At 38.2% G+C, this 21,388-nt stretch overlaps 4 protein-coding genes across 4 annotated transcripts; 2 read left to right on the top strand and 2 right to left on the bottom strand.

Annotated features, from left to right (window-relative positions):
- The first annotated feature begins 983 nt into the window (after positions 1-983).
- On the top strand, positions 984-3,035 carry LOC108367048 (corepressor interacting with RBPJ 1). Its single transcript, XM_017621574.1, has 2 exons — positions 984-1,336; positions 1,661-3,035. Exons 1-2 carry the CDS (start codon positions 1,265-1,267, stop codon positions 2,906-2,908), a joined length of 1,320 nt encoding a protein of 439 aa, XP_017477063.1. The 5' UTR covers positions 984-1,264; the 3' UTR covers positions 2,909-3,035.
- A 49-nt stretch (positions 3,036-3,084) lies between these two features.
- On the bottom strand, positions 3,085-5,068 carry CSN1b (COP9 signalosome subunit 1b). The gene is made up of 4 exons (XM_017621573.1): positions 4,876-5,068; positions 4,041-4,769; positions 3,317-3,988; positions 3,085-3,260 (listed from the first exon to the last, which is right to left on the bottom strand). The coding sequence occupies exons 1-4, from the start codon at positions 4,903-4,905 to the stop codon at positions 3,177-3,179; spliced, it is 1,515 nt and encodes a 504-aa protein (XP_017477062.1). The 5' UTR covers positions 4,906-5,068; the 3' UTR covers positions 3,085-3,176.
- A 3,316-nt stretch (positions 5,069-8,384) lies between these two features.
- LOC108367052 (tRNA (uracil-5-)-methyltransferase homolog A) lies at positions 8,385-10,717 on the bottom strand. The gene is made up of 4 exons (XM_017621577.1): positions 10,321-10,717; positions 10,095-10,262; positions 8,903-10,034; positions 8,385-8,836 (listed from the first exon to the last, which is right to left on the bottom strand). Exons 1-4 carry the CDS (start codon positions 10,519-10,521, stop codon positions 8,502-8,504), a joined length of 1,836 nt encoding a protein of 611 aa, XP_017477066.1. The 5' UTR covers positions 10,522-10,717; the 3' UTR covers positions 8,385-8,501.
- A 442-nt stretch (positions 10,718-11,159) lies between these two features.
- Positions 11,160-14,925, top strand: LOC108367046 (G patch domain-containing protein 1 homolog). Its single transcript, XM_017621572.1, has 3 exons — positions 11,160-11,408; positions 11,465-13,157; positions 13,250-14,925. The coding sequence occupies exons 1-3, from the start codon at positions 11,351-11,353 to the stop codon at positions 14,790-14,792; spliced, it is 3,294 nt and encodes a 1,097-aa protein (XP_017477061.1). The 5' UTR covers positions 11,160-11,350; the 3' UTR covers positions 14,793-14,925.
- The last annotated feature ends 6,463 nt before the right edge of the window (positions 14,926-21,388 follow it).

The raw sequence follows: 21,388 nt of genomic DNA, 5'->3' as shown, positions 1-21,388 counted from the left end.
CATGATTTTTTTCTGACGTTTGCAAACATTTTAAAATCATATAAAATTGAAAATAAAAAAATGAAATTGTTCACAATGGTTGTTGTTTGAGATTAAAAATGAGAATGTGTGTGTGAGCCTGAGCTCGAATTTTAAAATTATATTGTTGGCAAACGTCAGACTGCCTCTCAATGATTTTACCTTGTAATGTTTTTATCATGGTTCTTACAGAGAACGTATATATACGTTCTCTGGTTCTTATGGGGCTTTCGCACGAGGCGATTTTTCAGGCAACTTTTGGGTTCAATTCACGCAGAGTTGCACGAAAAAAAATTGTATGGCTAAAAATATCAAAATATAAAAAAATATTAAAATATTCGCCATAAAAAGGTATTTGCATTGTTCAACTTTGCATTCTACTTTTGGTTGAATGGCCTTTCAACTAATCGCTTTCAACAAAGTTGGTCGCCAGCCAACATTTAGCCATTCAATTTTTTTTTTCGTGCAACCCATGGTGAGTTGAACGCAAAATCGACTCGAGTGAACACCTTTTTATTTTATTGCTAAACTGGAAGTATTAAAAAATGATGGCGCCTATTTTGGCAATTCTATTTTTCTATTTGGCACAGTTTGACACTTTTTTATCCACAAAATTGCACCTCACAGGTAAGGAAAGTTGGCAGCTCTGCTGGTGATTGGTGGCAGGGTAGGGATGTCAGTTGTAAAAATACATCGATGTTTTTCTTTGATTCGATGCATCGAAATGTTAAACGATATTTTTCGATGTATCGAAGGGCATACATCGATGCATCGATTTGCATAGGATTTTTTCAGATAATGTTTCACAACAAAATATCTTATTAGCAAAATTGTGGAAAATTTGAAATAAATTACTGCAACTGAGCTAATGATGTTTCTAACGGAACTTCTTGCAGCCATTTAAATTGTTTGGCCAAAGTCACTTCTTTTTTTTGGACAATTGAAAAACCAGAATGACGGTTCAATGTACCGTAGATGTCAGTTTTCAAAAAACATCGATACATCGACTATTTATACATCGAGGGGAAAATTTTCGATGCATCGAAGCAAAACATCGATATTTTCGATGCATCAATGTTTTTCGATACGTCGATGTTTTCCGACATCCCTATGGCAGGGGAAATTAGAAATTCTACAAAGATGTATAGCGTATTTATTGCTATTGCGACTCTAAAAACTATTAAATAAGGAAAAAATAAGTTATTTTTATTCTTATCCAGTTCGTAAGTGAATAAGAAGCCGCAAAATGGGGAAGGGTTTTAACAACTATATGTGTAAGAAGTTTTTCCATCCAGCCTCGAGAGACAATCTAAAGAGGGTAAGTGTGCTTACCAAAAAATTTGTTGAAGGTTTTTAGTTTTTATTTATAACTAAGTGTTTATCTTCATTTACTACATCCCCCTTTGAAATTTATAAAATCCTGCAGGTTTGGATGGCCGAGCAGCAAGCGGAGGCTTACAAGAAGAAACAGGAGGAGCTACGAAATCAGTACGAAAAGGAACAAAACTTGCATGAAAACAAAGCGATGCTAAGCAAGGATAGCAAGGACAAGCTNGTGTTGAAGGTTTTGTAGTTTTTATTTATAACTAAGTGTTTATCTTCATTTACTACATTCCCCTTTGAAATTTATAAAATCGTGCAGGTTTGGATGGCCGAGCAGCAAGCGGAGGCTTACAAGAAGAAACAGGAGGAGCTACGAAATCAGTACGAAAAGGAACAGAACTTGCATGAAAACAAAGCGATGCTAAGCAAGGATAGCAAGGACAAGCTAAGCGTGAACTTCATGTACGAGCCGCCTCCTGGCGTACGAAAGGAGCGTGAAAAAGACGACACGGAGCCAGAGTATAAATTTGAGTGGCAACGGAAGTTCAACGCGCCCCGCGAATCATACTGCAAAGGCGACACCGAGATTCGTGATCAGCCCTTTGGTATCCAAGTGCGCAATGTTCGATGCATTAAATGTCACAAATGGGGTCACATTAATACCGACAAAGAGTGCAGCATGTATAGTATTTCGATGAGCGAAGCCCGCAAACTGCACTCGGAAGCTGAGGCCAGCGAGATGATGGCAAAGAATGTGCTCGAGGAACAGATGAAAGAAGATGGTCTGGTAATGAAACGGTCCGCCATGGAGCTACAAAACATCAAGCAAATTAATCAACAGCACAGACTGGTGCCTAGTGATGACGAAGAGGGTGAAAAGAAGGGAAGCAAGCGTAATGGAAATACTGAAATGGCTTTTTTAAAGTCGTTAAGCAAAGAACAGAAATTGGAACTGTTGAAGAAGTTAGAAAAGATTGAGAAACTAAAAAAGAAAAAGGAAAAACGCAAATTGAAGAAAGAAAAGTATGAGAAGAGCAAAAAAGAAAAGAAATCAAAGAAAAGTCGTTCGAAAAAGTCGAGCAGTAGCAGTGGAAATTACTCTGACGAAAGTGAAGAGCATAGTTCCAAAAAGGAAAAGCGGAAGTCGGCACAAAAGAAAACCAAAGGTGATCGGAAAAAGAGCAGACGTGCAGATTCGAGCGACGAGTCGAGTTCCTCTAGTGACTCTTCCAATTCAAATTCAGAATCTGATGCAGAGTCTTTTAAAAATATACGTGGTTATGATAAGAATGGATATAGACACAAAAGCTCAACAGATGTGAAACGGCACCATCGCAGCCAATCACGCGATGATGGCAGAAATCGCGGACGGGATGACCGACGAAAGAGCCCCACAAGATGTGAACGAAGGGAAAGTAGTCGTTCGAGGGAAACACGCAGGGAACGCAACTACTCCAGAGACCGGCGAAATCGCAATTCTTCAAATGAACGGGGCCAGATGCATTCAAAAGATCAACGACGAGGCCGGAGCCGCTCAAGGGATAGACGTCGTGAGCGCAGTCGTTAAATGGCCATTTGTTAACGACAAAATTTGAATAATGTTTTTGTAACCATATCTGTAACTATATATATATATGTGGATGATGCATTTAAGAAAAATATAGAACAAACTCGTAAACGGAGTCAGATCATGATTGACAAATTTTTCGTTACAAACTTCTGTAGGACCAATAAGAGCAACAATTGTATGTTTTGAATTTTTAATGAATGAAATGCTAATTATAATAATGTGTTAGTTGAGTCCAAATTTAGTCCTCTGAATCCAAATAATCAATTCAGTTTCTTACGGCTGCGGTAGTGCTCGATCCAGCGGTTACACAAAAGTCCGTACCATGATTGCCCGAGTCGCGTGGAACGTTCTGAAAAAAAATATATCAAACTATGAGAAATAAGCAGAAAAAAATGTACCACTTACCTTAACTTGAATGTGACTCTTAAGCATTGCGGCACGCAGAATGGCCATACGTAAACGTCTCTGATATTCCCTGCCCATACTAATGGCGCGCTCGAAAGTGCTGTTACGCTGATCGGCCTCCTTGGCACACAGTATTTTATTCTGTGAATCAATACGCGCCTGAATCTGCCCATCTAGAATAAGTTGCATAACCTCATTCTCCAAAGCTGGTACACTGCGATTAAAAGCGGTTGCCATTTTACGCATATCGGCCGATAGATAAGGACTAAAATATTGAATTAGCGCGCGATTTCGGATCTTTGTATAGAGTGTGTTTACGTGTGGAGCTATGTACATATCTAGCAACAAATTGTCGCGAATCTCATCGAGTAACTTTAGGCAGGATGCGTATTTGGATTCATAGAATTTAAAAATTATATCACGCAACTGCGGCTCCAGTTCTAGAAACAACTTGAACGAGCTCGACGATATTACATTTTTTTGTAATTCCTGGCGATCGAAGGTGGCTAGTGCACAAAGGCCTCCATACATAGCAACATTGTTTTGGGATAGCATCTCTGGAAATTCGCAGTGGTCGAAGCTGGCCTGCAAAAATTTCTTGGCCGCTGATTTGTATTTTTTTGTTTGCAGTTCGGCAAGGCCTGCTGCGCATTTAAGACGTGTGGCGACAGACTGTAAAAATGGTTTATTAAAATGCACCTTAAAAGCAATATCGATTACTTACCAAATTGGCTTCCTTAGGACCCTCCATGAAATCAGGTGTGCTCTCCGCTTTGTTAACATAGCTAAGCACGTGTGCCCAGTTTTGTAAGTACAACGATACCTTAATGACGTTCAGACACATATTAATCACATGTTTTCCGCTGGTGCAGTAGTCGCGTGCGCGCGAATAGCATTTCAATGCATTAGTTAGATCCCCACAGCTCAAATAATGATCACCCAAGTCATCGTGTCCACGTCGTATGCTTTCTTTGATCGAATTCGATTTGTAATTTTTTAAATCTGAATCCAGTTTTTCCAAATTGAACGCAGCTTGTTTGCTCTTAGTTTCCACCCAGTTGCTGTCAAAAGCTGGCAAGTCCAATGCGTCAGCGCCACCCACAGCCCCACCTGCCTGTGCTGCTGATTGAGCAGCCACATCAGGTAGGCCCGCAGCGCCGCCGGGCTGACCTGGCCCCACAGCACTAAGTTCTGCCAGTTTCTTGTGCAGTGATTGGTACATGCTAACATTGTACGTTGTCATTACATGTTTGATAGCCATCTTAAGTGCCTCGACACGAAGTGAAGGGCACACATCGGCCACGAATTTCAGACGGTATAATGTAGCCAATCCCGTATACGAATTGGCGTAAACTTCGAGATCGAGCGATGGATTCTCAACAATCAGTTGGTGTTCCTCATTGTTGTCGTTATCTTCTATGGGCGCGTCCACTTGCATCGGTTCGATAGCATTCTTGATTAGCAGGCGAAATAAGCAAAGGACAAGGGGTGAGGTACAACAAAGAAGCAATGACGTTCAATTATTTGAGTATTTGGCAGCTGCACTTAACACAACTCACCTGCGCCAATGGTCCCGGCATCAGTGACATATTCTGGTTCGTATTATTGTATAAAGAATTTATTTAGGCTGTATAAATAGAATTAAATGAAAATTTCTGATTTTTTATCTCCGTCGATTTCAGAATTTCAGCAATCGTTTGCGCACACAGCCGGTTTTGACAGCAAAGTGCTTGCTTGATTTTGCAAAACCTTGCCAGACCCGTTCTAAGCGACAAAAAGGATGTTTTCAATCATGAAAGCTTTTCAAAAATTTCAACACTTTCATATTGCGTTCCTTATCTCCCAGAAATAGTAGCTTTGTTTCTTAACAGATATTTATCACAAATTATCACTAATCACCAATAACCACTAATTTCTGGTGGAAAGCGTTTCTTAACCCAAAAAACTAGCATAAACTATCAGCTCTCTCTCGTTCTTACGTAAAATTTTTACTAGCAGAAACGAGCCGTTGTCAAAATGAATAAACAAAAATTCGCGCTAAATATTTTCAATAGTCAAATGCACCGATCAGCTGTTTACTTGCTGTTTCTGCTAGTGTTGCGTTTCTTTACTTTTTCGTTATCTCGCTCTCTGTGAGCGTCTGTCTCAATTGTCCCATTCTTACTCTTTCTGATAAGTATCTGCTAGAAAATAAAAGAAACAAAGCCAGTAGCGGTAAACTCTTGATAAACTTGATAAAGTGATAAATTTATCATTTTGATAAATGAGCTGTCAAACTTTTTATGAAAATCTATTCAACCAAAGTTTATCAGTTTATCGAACAACTTTGGTGGATAAATGTATAAATTTCAGCAAAATTCAAGCCTTACAGGTTGCCAAGTAGTCGCTTTTGCTACGGACACATAAAAGTAAATGAACACAATGGATGAGGTAAGAATGAAACGTATCTAGCCGTATAAGTTAAATTAACATCAGTTTTCTGCGAATATTTACCAAGACGCGTTCATGAAGGGATGCGGATAAACAGATACATTTAAGCAATTTATCCCTTTATAACTTGATATGAAGACCCCTAGTCAGAAATAGTCCCAAATAGTCAGATTTAGTCCAAAAATTGTTTGCTTAACTCGAAAATTACAGCAGAAATGAGATAATAGGTTTGTATAGTAACTTCTCCAGTAAAACATTGCAGCCAGAGCGTAAAAGCAAAATAGAGCGTAAAATTGACAAGAAGAGAAAACTAGCAGAAAAAGTCAAGAATGATAGAATACAAGATTGCGCCGATCGGAGAGGATTTTTGAGAATAACTTGTGTGTGACGTCACACTGGTGCAATTGCGAGAGAGAAATGCCAAAACGTGAGCAAGAATGGAAGAAGAAGAAAAAATGTTGCAAGGAAAACGTAAACAAGTTGCACCAGTGTGACGTCATGCAAACAACGATTCTGTCAAATTCGTTAAGAGAGGAATAGCGGTCCGAGATCGGCGCAACCTTTGTATTCTCTCAATCGTGAGAAAAAGTTACTGAACGCAAAACTAGTAAAAACTTGCAAGTGAATAGTTGTTGCACCCTTTTGATATTCTGCTGTAAACATTTTACTATTTATAAATCAGTTTTAAGCTCTTTGTTTTTCACACAAGCACTTACACAGTCTAGTACTTCATTAATATTTTGATTTCCAGTCATTTTACTTTTGTTTGTGCTAAACCAATTCAACAAATGGCGGCTTTTGACATTTATTCTTCTTCTTCTTCTGCTAGTTAATTTCTGCTAGTAGAAATTTCACTAGCAAGAATTTGCAGCTCTCCCGTGTTGTTGCGCTCTCGATTTGTTGCTCTCCTGCAAGTTTTTTGGGTTATCATACACTTTTCCAGTAAAAATTTGCAGGTTCCAGTACAAATTAGTACTGACAATTGGTTACTATACAAACCTAGTAACACCAGTGTTTATCAATTTTAATGAAGACCCCTACTTTGTGACGAACGCAGCCAGCAAAAACTCCGAAACCCGATCCGAAAAAAGACAAAAAAGTGGATAAAGTGCGGATTTTTATCCGTTTAAATCCAGTAAAAACTTGCAAGTTTTTGCGTACGAAAACGCCAAAACATGAAAATTCGTAAAAACTTTTACTGGATTTTCCTGGAAATGAGTAAACAAACGCAATTATTAACCCTCTTTCGGCTTTGGTTTGGAACCGATTTCTGAGATAGGGCGTTCTTCAACCAAATTCTGTGATAGGGTGTTTTTCAACATTTTCAATATTTTTTTTTCAGAATTTATGCAAGTTGCACTCACTGTATTATTGAATCATGAGTTGCACTAGAGATTTCCTGTTTTTCTCGATTTTGGTAAATAAATTAGTCATTAAACCGTATTTTTTTGTGCACAACTATTTATTGATATTTACACATACATATACATAAATAGTTTTGACGAAGGTACAAAAAAATCGCACTTGGCAGTGCAGCTGCTTTGTCTCGGAAACCATATTACAGTGCGCAGAATGTCCCCATCTCAAAAGAATTCCCTATATATGTATATATATACACATTGAGATCAAGGATTCTTTCTCAAATTAATTACTGCAAATCAGGACCATCTATTATTACTAAATTGGTGAAAGTATAAATTTTATGCGATACTTCGCATCTGTTTGGCGCACTGCGGTTGTAGTTATTGGACGTTATTTTAACGATATGCCTGTGCACTAATGCATTTGAGAACATACCCACACTTTGATCATTACCTCTCATTTGATGAAATAGCAGGTAACATCTTTAATGGTACTGCATCTGGATCGAGGCGTCTTCTCTTGGCATTAATACTTGCATAAATGATATCATTCGATTTGAAGTGCAGAGCGCAAACTTTCGATGATCCAGGGCAAGAATCCCGTATGACGACAATCGTCTGAACGATATCGTGTCGAGATTGTGTTGCTTCATGAAAACCAAAAATTGTTTGATCGTTTGTACGATATCATCAACTCGATTCCAGGTTTGCTTCACGTAACAGTAATAGTAACGCGTTACAGCAACACAAATGCATAAATCAGTGTTTTTACGAGGTCGTTTTGTCAGTATCGTTTGAACGACTATCGTCTCAAAGTTACGTGATTCATGCCCAGTTAGTTTAACACCACACGCATTCATCCAATCCCTTCCTTGCGTAACATCTGTTGGCACACGAAACATACCTACCTCATTGTTGTGAATGCTTCTGCATAAACACAAGTATCTGGCATTTTAAATGAATTTTTTCTTTTTGTTCCTTACTTTCTAAAACAGTTATTTTTTGATTTGAAATCGAATTTTTTTGTTTTATATTAATTTATAATGTTGCTAGTGTCAATTGGGTTAATGCAATGACACAACCGTTGTCATATAAGCGTATAAAAAATAAATATGTCATATATTGATTTCACTTTGCTTATTACACTATGCTTGGGTAACCCAAGTTGGGTTTAGCTAGAAAGCTTTATAAGGTGACATATTCAACAAATTTGTCCGATTATGACCCCATTATTTTATGAATTTAGACCGAGGCGGTTTTTATTAACGGTGATAAAAATTTCGATTTATTTCGATTTCAATTTCTTTTATTTAAAAAAAAATATATATTTAAATTCTGCTAAATATCTATATACAAGTATTTGTATACCTAGATATTAACAACTTTTTCGAAATTCAAATTTCCGTAGTTTCAAAGGCACCTTTTTCTTCGCTTTTACTCTCCAGTTCAGAAACATCTACACTCTCCGTGCTTGTTGCTTCTTTTGGCTTTTCTGGAACTTCTGGCTGCGCGGCGCGTTCGAAAAGTATGACCAATTCTGTATGTGTGGTATGCGGAAACATATCTACAGCTATTGCTGTTTTTGGAAAAAATGGATTTCCTTTATATTGCTTCGATTCCGGTCGGCCAAGTTCGATCCAGTTTCGTTGCGTATGCAGTGGATTGCAAGATACATATACCAGACGCTTGATGGCAGTGGCTGCGCGTATTGCCGCTATAGATTTGTTATCTGAAATATTAAAATATTGAATAGGTATCTGCTCAAATTACAGCTTATGTATATAGAAAAACTTACGCAGTCCAGCCCGCGGCGGATCTACTACGGCTATCAAGTCTAGTGGCGCACCAGGTGCATTGCCGTACAAAACTTCACGCACCATTGATTGTATGTAGTCATCAGCGTTGCCAGCAAAGAATTTGCAGTTTTCTATCTTGTTAGCAGTGGCGTTAGATTCTGCATCTTTGATTGCCTCTGGTATGATTTCCACTCCCAACACCTGCTTACAGTGTTTCGCAAAAGCCAGTGCTATGGTGCCGATGCCGCAACAAATATCCAACACTGTTGAATGTGGTTGTGGGGCGGCTAATTCGATAGCCTTGTCGTAAAGTACTTCAGCGCCTTGTGTGTTTATTTGAAAAAAGGCCAGCGGGCTTATTTTAAAGGCGAGATGATGTATGTTATCGGTGTTGTGTGTGCTACCGTAGAGGTGTTCTACAGGGGAAACCAATTGACCTGCTGCGCGATGTTTTACATCTTGGTAATACAAAGATGTACACTTAAATCCCCGCTCTTTGTCTGTAAAGGTTTCGTAGTATTCTTTTAATTTCGACTTTAAATCTGTGAGCTCAGAATCGGTTAAATTTGAAGAATAAATGCCAGCAACCAACATTATTTCGCCACTGTGCGCGGATGTGCGTACCATTAACTGCCGTATATGCCCAGAGTTATCCTCTGGATTAAACGGTAAAAATGTTGAGTTCCTAACAAACTGCTGAAAACTTTGAGCAGCCCATTTTGCTACGTCTGGAATGTGAGGCAAATCTTGTATTTCCGAAACTTCCACCGAACCATTGGCATAACTGCCCAAACGGAAGCCAACTACGATTTCACCCTCCGCATTCTTGCCAACTGTAAATTCATTTTTGTTGCGATAACCATTGATCTGGGGAGACCCTTTGACGCCTTCGAATTTGAAATTGTTCAACTCTTTTTTTGCGTCCTGGTTGATGTTGCGCAGTTTGTTTATGAATTTTTTTAGAAGCTCCTGCATTTCAGTACTCTTCTTTTGTAATTGGTCTTCGTAAGGTATGGTTGCATAGGGACAGATTGCGTCGGCAGATGTGCGTTGTCGCTTCGACTTACCCTGCTCCTTCTGAGCATCCTCATTACGACGTTTCTGCAGCGGATCAGCTGATGCTTTTGCTAGCTAATATTGGATAAATTGCAGTTTGTAGGCGTTTAGATGAAATTATTTCATTACACTTACTGCTGCTTGCAGCACCTTGCCCTTCCATTTATATCCGTTAAGAGTTTCGATTGCGCGTTGTTGATCCTCTTGGCTACGAAAACAAACAAAAGCGAATTCTTTACGAAGAGGTGATTTGATTTTAGTCATGTTAAGATTGAGCTTGGCTCTCAGCAACTTTTTAAATTCCTAGATGAAAATACAAAACCTAATTAATTGATCATACTTATGGAACCAGATATCTTACGCCAATGCCGAAATAGCCCAAGTTTCGTACTTCAATTTTGAAAATTTCGGAAGTAAATTCGTTTCGCTTTAAATAATTAAATTCGTCGTTTGGTATTTTAGAGTCTGCTTCCGTTGTTACATCCGCTGCTTCACCATTTTCTTTTACTTTGTGCGATTCTTTAGAGATTTGATCACTACTTTCTGTAGACACTTCGCTCATTGTTTTTGGTTTTTGTTTTTAATTACACAATTTAAATAAAAGTTCAATTAATTTTCACACTGTCGGCTAATTATACTGTGCGACTAATGTTTATTCTTAAAACATGTGGTGCTAGTAAAGGTGCGGTTAAACGTGGCAATGCAAGCGCTTTTTCTATACGTTTTGCTGTCAAAATGCGAAATAGAAAGTCTAATGGGGAATCTTTAGCTATTTGTACAACGATTTAGGGGTGGGGGCGGAGGGGGCGAGCGTGGCTCCCAAACCCCCCCTAAACGAAGGATGATGAACACCGCTTTATGAAAAGTCAAGTTTTTTGATTCGATTCACGCGTTTGGGCCCATCAACCCAAAATCGTTGTACAAATTCATAAAGAGTACCCAGTCTACGTTCCCGTGTAAACAGCCTGAAAGCCCTCTTTGAAGATTTGCAAAGATCACTTTCGGAAATAAAAATTGCAAGGTGTAAAGTAGCTGTTAAGTGGCTGTTAAAATTATAACCAGTTGTCCCTTCTTGTTATCAAAGAACGTAGATAACGTTCTTGTTAATTACGTTCATTGCTTTGCCGACCAACCTACAAAATGAAAAAGAAGAAACCAAATTTCGTCGAAAAAGTCAAAGTTGCAACACTGTTCGTGATTGAATACCTCATGCCATGAAGAAGAAGTAGCACTATCAGCTGTGTGCCGAAATAAACATTGAAAAACATAAAATTTTTGCTAAATTTTTTATTAAATTTGGAGGTACAATAAAATTGAAATGTTTAGTGTAATCTGCTAAAACTGTATAAAGTGAGGAAAGCATATGAAATTATCTGAATTCGTATTCGAAAATGTATGAAGAAGCTGGCCTTCACCGTTTCGGCACAACTTTGCCTGAATTGGACGAGGGTAAGTTGCAATTCACTTCATGTAAACCTCTGAATTTACCTCGAACTTTTTTTTAGAAACTATTCCATCGAAAAAACCGATACGACCAGAAGATCAAATTGTGACGGATGAAAATGGAAAGCGTCGTTTTCATGGCGCTTTTACGGGGGGCTTTAGCGCCGGCTATTGGAATACAGTTGGCTCCCAGGAAGGCTGGACACCGGCGACATTTAAGAGCTCACGTAGTGAAAAAGCAGCACAACGCTCTCAACAACGTCCTGACGATTTTATGGATGATGAAGACCGCGGCGAATTTGGTATCGCACCACAGCGGCTGCAAACTCGTGCCGAATATACTTCATTCGAGCCAGAGGACAGTCGAAAGCGAAAACTTATGGTTTCCCATAGTGGATCCATACCTGGCAAACCAGTATTGGAGCAATTGATTGCGCCTCGCGATGTTAAAATTGGGGAACGCATATTAAAAAGCATGGGTTGGCGCCCCGGACAAGGTATTGGCCCGCGGCAAACACGCAGGGAGAAGAAAACGGCTAGCACACGAAATATACGTGAAATGTATTTAATGCAACAATATGGATATCAACCCACGGTACCTACGCCGAAGTCTCCAGGACATTCAGATGAAGCGGATGGCGAGACGGAAAGTTCTGATGATGAAGCTGATAAAATAACGTTCGCACCCGATGATTATGACCCCTATGTCTGCATAGCAAAAAAAGATCGTTTTGGTTTGGGTTACCATGGAAGCTTAAGTCGAGATCCTGTACTCTCAAATGCTTTGGGAGGAGCTGCCAGCAACAGGCACATAAATCTATTCGAACCAGCTTTGGAGGCGGTGAGTAAAAATAACACCAAAATATCCTTTAAAGGACAAGCATTTGGTGTCGGTGCAATGGAGGAGGAAGATGAAGATATATATGCTAAAGATGATCTTTCACGATACGATTTCTCGTTGGACGATAATAAGCCTAAAAAGCGGAAAGTTATCATCGAACAAGATCGACTGATTGTTGAAGGGTTCTCGGCGTGCAAGACCCCGATTCTTTTAAAGAAGCCAGATAACCCCGTTGTACCAGAACATTTCATACCACGTAACTGGGCAGAACGAAAGAGCCGTTTCCAGCCAATGGATCCGAAAAAAGCTGAAGAAATAGAGACCTATTTTAAAAAGGTTGAGCTCTCTAGAAAAAGATTAAACCCAGATGAACGAGCGGAGTTACTGGGAGAGATGCAGCTGCTTAATGAAAAACCCACTACAAGCACTTCTGCGCGCCAGGAGCAAATGCAGGAACAAAATCAGAACAGTTGTGAGCAACCACAGAGCTCATCTCAAGATCCGTCGGCAGCTCGAGTTGAAGGTGGTGGCTATAGGCTGCCAGAAAAAGCAAGGCTCATGTTGGAACGCCTTGAACAAGACGATCGCTTCACTCACGCTAGTGATACTGCAGCCAAAAGCAAGAAGAAATCGTCAGATAAGACTGAAACTCTGACAGAAGTGACGAAGCAAGTTTACGATGGGTCCAAAAAACTCGATTCCACCATGTTCAAACCATTTTTATACGATGAGCAAAAACAACGTCGATATGAGGAGTTCCTGTTGGCCGAGGTAAAAACCGAGGAAGAAATTTCGAATTTCTTAAATCGTATACAACCGATTCATTTGAGCGAATGGGATCGGGAGATGGAGAAAAAGGAATTCATACAGGCGCAAAAAATCTTTAGGCCGCTCGATGGGCTGATGTCACATCGGTGAGCACAAAATGAGTTATAATTCTTGCGTTATTTTTCTTTAGGAATAGAAATGAACTAGGACTAACGCTGCTTCTTAATTCAAATTTCAGTTTCATCTCGGAGTCGAGCATTGAAGCAGAACGAAAGCCTGCTGAACAACCAGAAGCAAGTACTTCGGTTCCAAAGAAAATTATAATCGAGCGTTCCAAATCAATGTGGAAACCCAATTCTCTACTATGTAAGCGATACAACATTGCAGAACCATATGGCGGCCACATGGAGGAGGAGAAACGACCCTCCTCTTCAGCAAAGATGTCGGTTTTCGACTATTTGGAAGATTGTGTCCATAAAAAGTCCGATTTTAAAACGCCGGTCATAGTGCCATTGAAATTACCAGAGATAAAGCCTATTCTGAAGCAAACAAGATGCGAGCCGGAAAGTGAGCACACAGCTAACACGCAGTCTGTTACTTCTGTCTCTACCTGCAATGCTTCGACCATGACCACACATAGTATAAGCTCGTCGGATTCATCATCTACTTCTATAGTAGTTGTTGATCAGCTGAAGAACAAACATTCAACTGTGACGCAAATGAAAGATGACTTCAAAAAAGTAGGCCGTCCCACTGCTAAGACCAATTTAGAAAAACTCTCCGAAGAGTCTATATTGAAACCTCCAAGCGAAAAGTTGGAGCTCTATAAAGCCATATTCGATGATAGCAGTGATGATGAAGGCAATGAACAATACGAAGTGACCGTAATAAGCAAAGAAGGCGCAAATACCGATGATGTTGCACTGAAGAAGGAATTATTGGGAACGCCAAATGACAAGAATTCGCGCTTTCCGCCATCCTTCAGCGCAGATTGCGTGAATATTCTACGCAATACATCCCCGCCCCGTGGCATCTTTAGCGCTTTGCTATCAACGAAGGAGCAAAAACCCAAAAGTAAAGAAACAACAGCAAGTACCTCCATGGACATCATAGATATTGACAATGAAATAGAGCATAAGCATGTGAGATCTTCACCAGAAGCTGTGATTTCGAAAATTGGATTGATACCAGCTACGGCAAAGCCCTTTGGTGAATGCGACATCAAGTTAGAATTTAAGCAGCCGACAAGTTGCTCTTCGAAAACATCAATAAATACGGCCTCAACAGCTTCATCAAAAGAAACACGCACGCCCAAAAGACGATTATCTGAAACACATAAGGATCGAGTAGCGGGAGCGGGTGGACAATATGGTCCGGCAGTTGTGTCATTCGATATACCCAGCACTTCGTCGAGTGTAGAATCTGAAGTGTATGGCCCACAGCTTCCCCAGCATATACGAACACCCAGCAATAGCGCGGATGTGGACGCGATGAATAAGGTTGTTGAAGAAAAGATGATCCGTTTTCTAGTTCAACGGACAGAAGGTTGTAAGAAGGCCAGGGATGATGAGTGGGTAGAAAAGAAAGTTCGTAAGTTATTGAAAAGTAAAAAGGTATCCACAAGTAGCAGCAGCAGCAGCACCTATGAGAGCTCCGATTATGACTCTGGCGACAGAGCGCAAAAGAAGAAAAGTAAAAAAAGTAAAGCACACAAAAAATCAAAGAAAAAATTGAAAGAGAAAAAATCCAAGAAATCTAAGAAAAAGAAAGGTAAGCATTAAGCTTCATTTGTAAATATACAGTGAGTCATATATACAATTTGCAAATATATACAAATTTGAAAAACTGTAACAATTGATCAAAAATTACGAACTGAAATAAAGGCGCTGAAATATTGGTGCACCATTTGAACTTCTTAAAGAGTTTTTTCATTATAAAAACTCAAATCGTATTTTTCACGTTGCGAAATCGGATCATACGGGCAGGTTCTACAAATCGCTTCCGAGTGAATTTCAATCTAATTCGCTTTGAATTCGAATTGGCAAGGATGGAAATTAACTCTGAAGTAAATTGCAGAACCTGATAAATAAACAATTAATATTTGAAATCAAAAACAACTTACTCACCCACGAAAGTCGGTTCTACGTAACGAACGACCCATATTTATATTTAACCAAGGACCCAAAAACTCTTTGGGGAGCTTGTATGCTGCTACAACAACAACTCAATGTTCATATACAAATTTGGTAGTAGCGTTAGTTTCTTCATGATCCCATGATCGGAACTAAACTTTGTAGGGGACCGCCCTTGACGAGCAACCTTACTGATAAAAAAAGATCGGAAATGGTTCACGTGGTCCAAAGTTATCCAGTAACATACATTAAATATTCCAAAGAGTTGATAAAAATATTCCAATTGACCACTTCCTCTTTTTTTTAAGTCGGTTAAAAAGTTATATACAACACAGGAATTTCTTGTTTTTAGGGTTCACTGGGACCTCCGACATTTTAAACTCGTTCCTTCCAGACTGAGCAAGGAGGTGAGTCATCATTTACCCACTCACTAATGGGCAGTACCATATACTACTATGATGCCGTCAGCACTAGTAGGACGTCCGCCAGTCATCGACATGCACATTTTTTGGGTTATCATACACTTTTCCAGTAAAAATTTGCAGGTTCCAGTACAAATTAGTACTGACTATTGGTATACAAACCTAGTATTCAGGGCTGTCACGGAATCCATCGTAGAAAATCTACGAATTCAAATGCCCGCTACGAATACGAAAAAATTGCTATCACTGAATCCGAGTGAACTCGAAAATATCGTTGCCAGCTTCGAATGCTGATTCGAAATCAGTTAGTGCAAAGGAAACAACAGACATTTATGTATGTCATTTTGCTCGCGCTGCCCAATCAGGCGCAATGGCCGAGTGTGCAAAGCGCTAGACTGCCAATTGAGAGGCCCGAGTTCGAGTCCGAGTCGTGGAGCGGTCAAGATTTTTTTATTTTTTTATTTAATTTTTTTTATTTTTTTAATAAATATTTTTTTTTTTAGTTTATTTTTAGCTTAGATTTTATTATTTTAAATAGAAAATTTTTTTTTAAATAAATTTTTATGATATTAAAGTAATTAGGTTTATTTCCTAATAAATTGTTGCTAAACTATTATTTCCTCGATTCATTAATTCATTAAATAGCGTCTAGCAGATGAATGCGTGTATATACATATGTATGTATGTATAGCATTGGTATTTTACGTCTACGTTTACACAAATATATGGAATTATATCAAACTATAACAAATTTGGAGTATAATAAACATTTAATATTAAAAATAATGCAGCTTTCTTCCACTATTTTTAAGATTGAGTGATTTTAAATTTTGTTCCGACAGCATAATCTCGTCGTAGAGTATCTGTACGAATCTTCATTACGAACGGATTCAATGAAGGCTCTCTACGAATTTCGAATTTACGCTCGTAGCCATTCGGATTCTGTGATAGCACTTTCGTAGATTTCACGAAAATCGAAGCTACGATGGATTCTGTGATAGCCCTGATTATTGTTGGACAGTAGATAAAGTGCGGTTCTACAATCGATCGATATACCAATCAATACACATAAACCTTAGCATTTCCAATTCTTCCAACTTATTTACGCTATATATGTAGGTCTAAGCCGCAGCATTTTCTTGATAAATAGTAGTATTTACCACATACCCCTCCACAACGAATTGTCGCCGCATCTGTACGTATCGCACTTTTGCATTTGTCGCACCTTTTTCCATTATAGACGATGCTGCGCGGGACACTTTGTCAACCACAAGCACCGCGTATGCTGTTCACTCTTTGCCAGTGATATTTGATATGCAGGCTTTTCGCCACTTAACAATTTATGAAGAAATGTCCTCCATGTCTAATTTGTTCAACTAATATTATTTATTTTAAAGATTTAACAAGAGCCTACAAAATTTGCGATTCACTCATTGCAGAGTTGCCAACCACCATAACCATCAGAGCGATATTTTTTAACAAGATTAAAATTTATAAATTTTCTGTGCGGAGTGCTATTGGAAAGAAATATTTCACTAAGGGCCGGTTGCTCAAAGCCTGGTTGACACTAATCCCCGGTTGAACATCATTATCGACGTTACCGACTCCGTTTTATATGCATGGAGTCGGAAACTTCGATAACGATGTTAACCGATGATTAGTGTCAACCAAGCTTTGAGCAACCGGCCCTAAAACAGGCAAAGTCAAATTCATATTTATGGAGGTAATATTCTATTGAATCTAAGTTGGCACGAAAGGATTGACAGTTATATTGGAGAATCTTCATGTTGTAGAAAAGGGTTGTATGACCCACTGATCTCGGTATCATCTCTGTTAGCAATTATAACCTCAAACTGACTTTTTAAGCATTGTATATCAATAAAAAATCTCAGTATTATTGCTTTCTATAGACATTTTTTCAGTAATATTAACCGTCCTAACTCAGACATACAAGGCCCTTTTGATATTCAGAGGTTACCGGATTAGCTGGATTTTTTGCTCTGATATGTCTAGGTAATTCTTTTGATTGTGGAGAAGCTGGAAAAGCCACACCCCTTCTGACAGTGTGGCTGTATGATCTCTTAGTAAAATTCTTGTTTATATTCTCATCTCTATCAACTAACTCGCTACCTTGTGACTTGGTGGGTGGAAAAGCCTCATCATCAACCTCCAAAATGCTATATCTATTGTTCCTTGGCGGAAATACTGGTCTAGCACCTCTCTCCTCGATAACTCTTTACCGTTTTGATACGATTCACCATCTGTTCCTTCTGTCATCGCTTCTTTATTTTTGGCAGAATGACCAGGTTTTCCGCTCAAAATGCAAACTTGTGCACTGCATGCAGAATCCTTACATTCTGGTTTTCCACACATGAGACATTTTTGCTTGCTTTTGCATGACTTTTGATGTTTGTAACAGGCAAAACGAATCGAGATACATATAGACAAATGTATACATAAATGATCAGGATGAAAAGAGAAATCGATTAAGCGGTTACTGTCTGTCCGTCCGTCTGTGCACACGATAACTCGAGTAAAAATTAAGATATCTTAACGAAACTTGGTACGTATACTTCTTTCGGGCGTAGGACGGATGGTATTGAAAATAAGCCAAATCGGACAATAACCACGCCTACCTCCCATATAACGGTAATTTAGATAAATACAAAATCTTCGATAAATCAGTAAATATTAAAGCTAATTTATTCAAAATTGACGCTTGCAACAAATCTTTACCAATAAATACGTTTATGATAAAATTTTGGAAAATTGGCGTGGCACCGCCCACTTATGATCACATATATGTATATCGGTAACCGTTCTACCGATTTGTACCAAACTCAGTATTTTTTTGTGTCTGCCACATAAAAGTAAACCATTGAAAATTATTGAAATCGGACTGAAATTTCGGCCGCTTTTCATATAACGGTAAATTTCAGAAATGCTTGAAACTGCGATATTTCGAAATTTAAGGACGCTAATTTACTCAAAATTGATATACCCCGGCTTACCATGTAGCGGTAGTTTTCGGAAAGATGAAAAACATATATTTAATATTTGCGCCGGGTATTTAATGTTCGGCTCTGCCCGAACTTAGACTTTCTTACTTGTTTTTAAATAATTTCGTCAATTTCATATTGCTTTTGGTCATCCCTAGACGCCACCGACCATTTAGTCGGCGACGCCATCTTGCCCTTCGCTTTTTTAAGTGCCGTTAGCGACACTTTTTTCTTTTTTCTAACAGCCCTGCAAACCATTTTTTCAGAGTGCTCTGAATTGTAGAGAAATTTGAAAGAATTCGTAAAGATCTCATCCGATTTTTTGCCGAATTTTCTAAAATGAAATAAACTGTGCACACTTCGATTCCTTTACGAAATTTCGGACGAAAATCGGTAAAGCAATGAAAATAATGCTGCTATGTGAAGAATTTCTTGCAGAATTTTTTCAGAATTTTTTTTATTTTTCGTACAGAAATTACTTTACGAGTTCGTGTCAACCCATTCAAACAATTTTCTTTGAAGATTCGTAAAAAACTCGTTACAGAAATGAGATACTCCTAAAGATTTCGCTAAGATTTCGGAAACTTTGGTTTGCAGGGAGGCAACTTGAAGAATTGACCGAAACTATACAATAAAACTTATTAAAAACACAGAGAAAAAAGTACGTAATATGCCAAGGCTACTGACCAATCCAGTATAGCTTCCCCAGATTAATTTAATTAATAAAAATCACTCGATAATAAAACTTCGATACACGCGATCACAAAAGCCAACTAGTAGAATTAGCCAAAATGGTACACCCACAAGACTACACAGAAAAAAGAGAAAAAAAGAAAGAAAGACGCGCACGACCCAAGCACGACCAACGCACGCTCGCTGCCAAAATCCGAATGCGAATTTGGAAAATGTAGTATGAAGAAAGCAAGAAAACTGATGTGTACATACATACTTACATATGTATTTCAAATTGAAAAATTAAAACCAGGAAACAATAAAATAAATCGGGGAGCCAATCTTTAGAGCCGCTGGTATGTATGACAACATTTGTTTAAACTTTTAAATGATTGTATTATTTAACTCAAAATATATTTCAGATTGCGGGGCCATCATTCAAGGCGTCTAAGTTCTAGCGTTGCAATCTCCGTCCAGAAATTTTACTTTTCCGGGAAAACATCCTCGCCAAACTTATCTTGTGGATTATATAAAAGTATATACATATGTATGTACATACTTATGTCTGTATAATGTTTGAATTTGTCATTATTGTTAGATATTTGTATTCTATTTTTAGTTAATAAAGTAAGAAGTATTATTTATGTTTTTATGTGCATATGTATGTATGTATATTGTGTTCGTATGGAAAAGTAGCTTATGTCGAAAGGCTGGCTTTAGTATAATGCGGCATTCCCTTTATTCTTTAAACGACAAAGAATTTTTTGATGAGACTTAATAAGAATATTGACTCGCTAGTATCGGAGCTATTTCTTGCACGTTTATTTGCCAAAAGTTCTCAACGGCTCACAGCCAGTGAGTCATTCGCAATTGTATGCTGCGAATGCTGATTTATACTAAAGCCAGCCTTTCGACATAAGCTACTTTTCCATACGAACACAGATATTTATGATTAAAAAATTAAATAAATGAATTGCGTAAAAAGCAAAATCTTTTTAGCTTATGCAAAATGCTCGTTATGGAGCGAGTAGTCTTCTATTACTCCATGAGGAGGTAATCGTGAGTATAGAGACGCTCTTTTATTACTCGTACAGGAGGCTTCCGGAATGACTCTTATGGGAGTACTCCCTTACTACTCGCTAGGGAGGAATGTGGGATGTTTTCTTGTTGTCTTTTTGGGAGGTTTCTGGGAGGTAACTATGGCAGTACTTCCGTATTTCTCCATTAGGAGGTTTGTGGGATGATAATTATGTTGTGCTCCCCGATTGCTCGTTTAAGAGGTAAATGGAATTAAGTTTGTACAGGAAGTGAGCGATTTGGACAAACAGAAAATATCTACTTCCGACAAAAATCTTGAGAATTGTATATTTTGAAGTGAAACTTCTTTAGTGGCGGTTGGTTGGTAGGGAGTAAATTGGCAGATTCAACGAAAATTGCACACGGAAATGGTGCAACGGAAATGGTTGGGACGGAAGCAAGTGCTTCTTGAATGTACATGTACATTTAATTTATTAATTTAACAAAAACTTGTTAATAAAAGGTTAAAGAATAACACTTCGAAAAAGATCAATACAGGAATGAAAGGAAAGGTGAGATAAAGAAAAGGATAAAGGTAAAGGTAAAAATAAAAACAAAAAAGTAAAAACAAAAATAAATATAAAGAAAAAGATGAGGATACCGATAAAAGTAAAGATGAAGATAGAGTAAGAAAGATTAAAATAAAGGTAATTATAGAGACAAGGATATAGATAGAGGCACAGAGACTCAGTCTGGGTACTATTTTGGGATTTTAGAGATTTTCGGGATTCTCGGGACTTATCGATATAATCATCGAAATTTTTTATTGGCCTTATCGATTTTGTTATCGAATTTGTTATCGATATTTTAATCGATTTTCTAATAGATATTTGTTATCGATTATCAATTGATTTTGTTATCGGTATTTTGATCGATTTTCTAATCGATTTTGCAACCAATGTTACTATCGAAATCTTTATCGAATTTGTCTTCGGTTTTGTTATCGATATTTTATCGATTTTGTCATCGGTTATTTATCGATTTTGTTATTGATATTTTTATCAACTTTGTTATCGATATTTTTATCTATTTTGTTATCGGGTAATTGTCGATTTTGCTATCGATATTTTTACCG

This window comes from Rhagoletis zephyria, unplaced genomic scaffold (assembly GCF_001687245.7).
Source record: "Rhagoletis zephyria isolate East Lansing unplaced genomic scaffold, Rhagoletis_zephyria_1.1 Rzeph_scaffold_02514, whole genome shotgun sequence".
Taxonomy (NCBI): domain Eukaryota; kingdom Metazoa; phylum Arthropoda; class Insecta; order Diptera; family Tephritidae; genus Rhagoletis; species Rhagoletis zephyria.
Note: the sequence above shows the minus strand (reverse complement) of the source record. Positions and strands in the feature narration are given on the sequence as shown.

What these genes read in the sequence shown, in the direction of transcription:
- LOC108367052 (XM_017621577.1), bottom strand. Translation starts at nt 10,521, where the DNA reads ATGAGCGAAGTGTCTACAGAAAGTAGTGATCAAATCTCTAAAGAATCG. An exon ending in TGGGCTATTTCGGCATTGGC is followed by an intron (nt 10,263 to 10,320) that starts GTAAGATATCTG and finishes ATTTTCATCTAG; the next exon opens with GAATTTAAAAAGTTGCTGAG. An exon ending in GCAAGGTGCTGCAAGCAGCA is followed by an intron (nt 10,035 to 10,094) that starts GTAAGTGTAATG and finishes ATCCAATATTAG; the next exon opens with CTAGCAAAAGCATCAGCTGA.
- LOC108367046 (XM_017621572.1), top strand. Translation starts at nt 11,351, where the DNA reads ATGTATGAAGAAGCTGGCCTTCACCGTTTCGGCACAACTTTGCCTGAA. An exon ending in TTTGCCTGAATTGGACGAGG is followed by an intron (nt 11,409 to 11,464) that starts GTAAGTTGCAAT and finishes ACTTTTTTTTAG; the next exon opens with AAACTATTCCATCGAAAAAA. An exon ending in GATGGGCTGATGTCACATCG is followed by an intron (nt 13,158 to 13,249) that starts GTGAGCACAAAA and finishes TTCAAATTTCAG; the next exon opens with TTTCATCTCGGAGTCGAGCA.
- LOC108367048 (XM_017621574.1), top strand. Translation starts at nt 1,265, where the DNA reads ATGGGGAAGGGTTTTAACAACTATATGTGTAAGAAGTTTTTCCATCCA. An exon ending in CGAGAGACAATCTAAAGAGG is followed by an intron (nt 1,337 to 1,660) that starts GTAAGTGTGCTT and finishes AAAATCGTGCAG; the next exon opens with GTTTGGATGGCCGAGCAGCA.
- CSN1b (XM_017621573.1), bottom strand. Translation starts at nt 4,905, where the DNA reads ATGTCACTGATGCCGGGACCATTGGCGCAG. An exon ending in TGCCGGGACCATTGGCGCAG is followed by an intron (nt 4,770 to 4,875) that starts GTGAGTTGTGTT and finishes CTGCTAATCAAG; the next exon opens with AATGCTATCGAACCGATGCA. An exon ending in AGAGTCACATTCAAGTTAAG is followed by an intron (nt 3,261 to 3,316) that starts GTAAGTGGTACA and finishes ATTTTTTTTCAG; the next exon opens with AACGTTCCACGCGACTCGGG.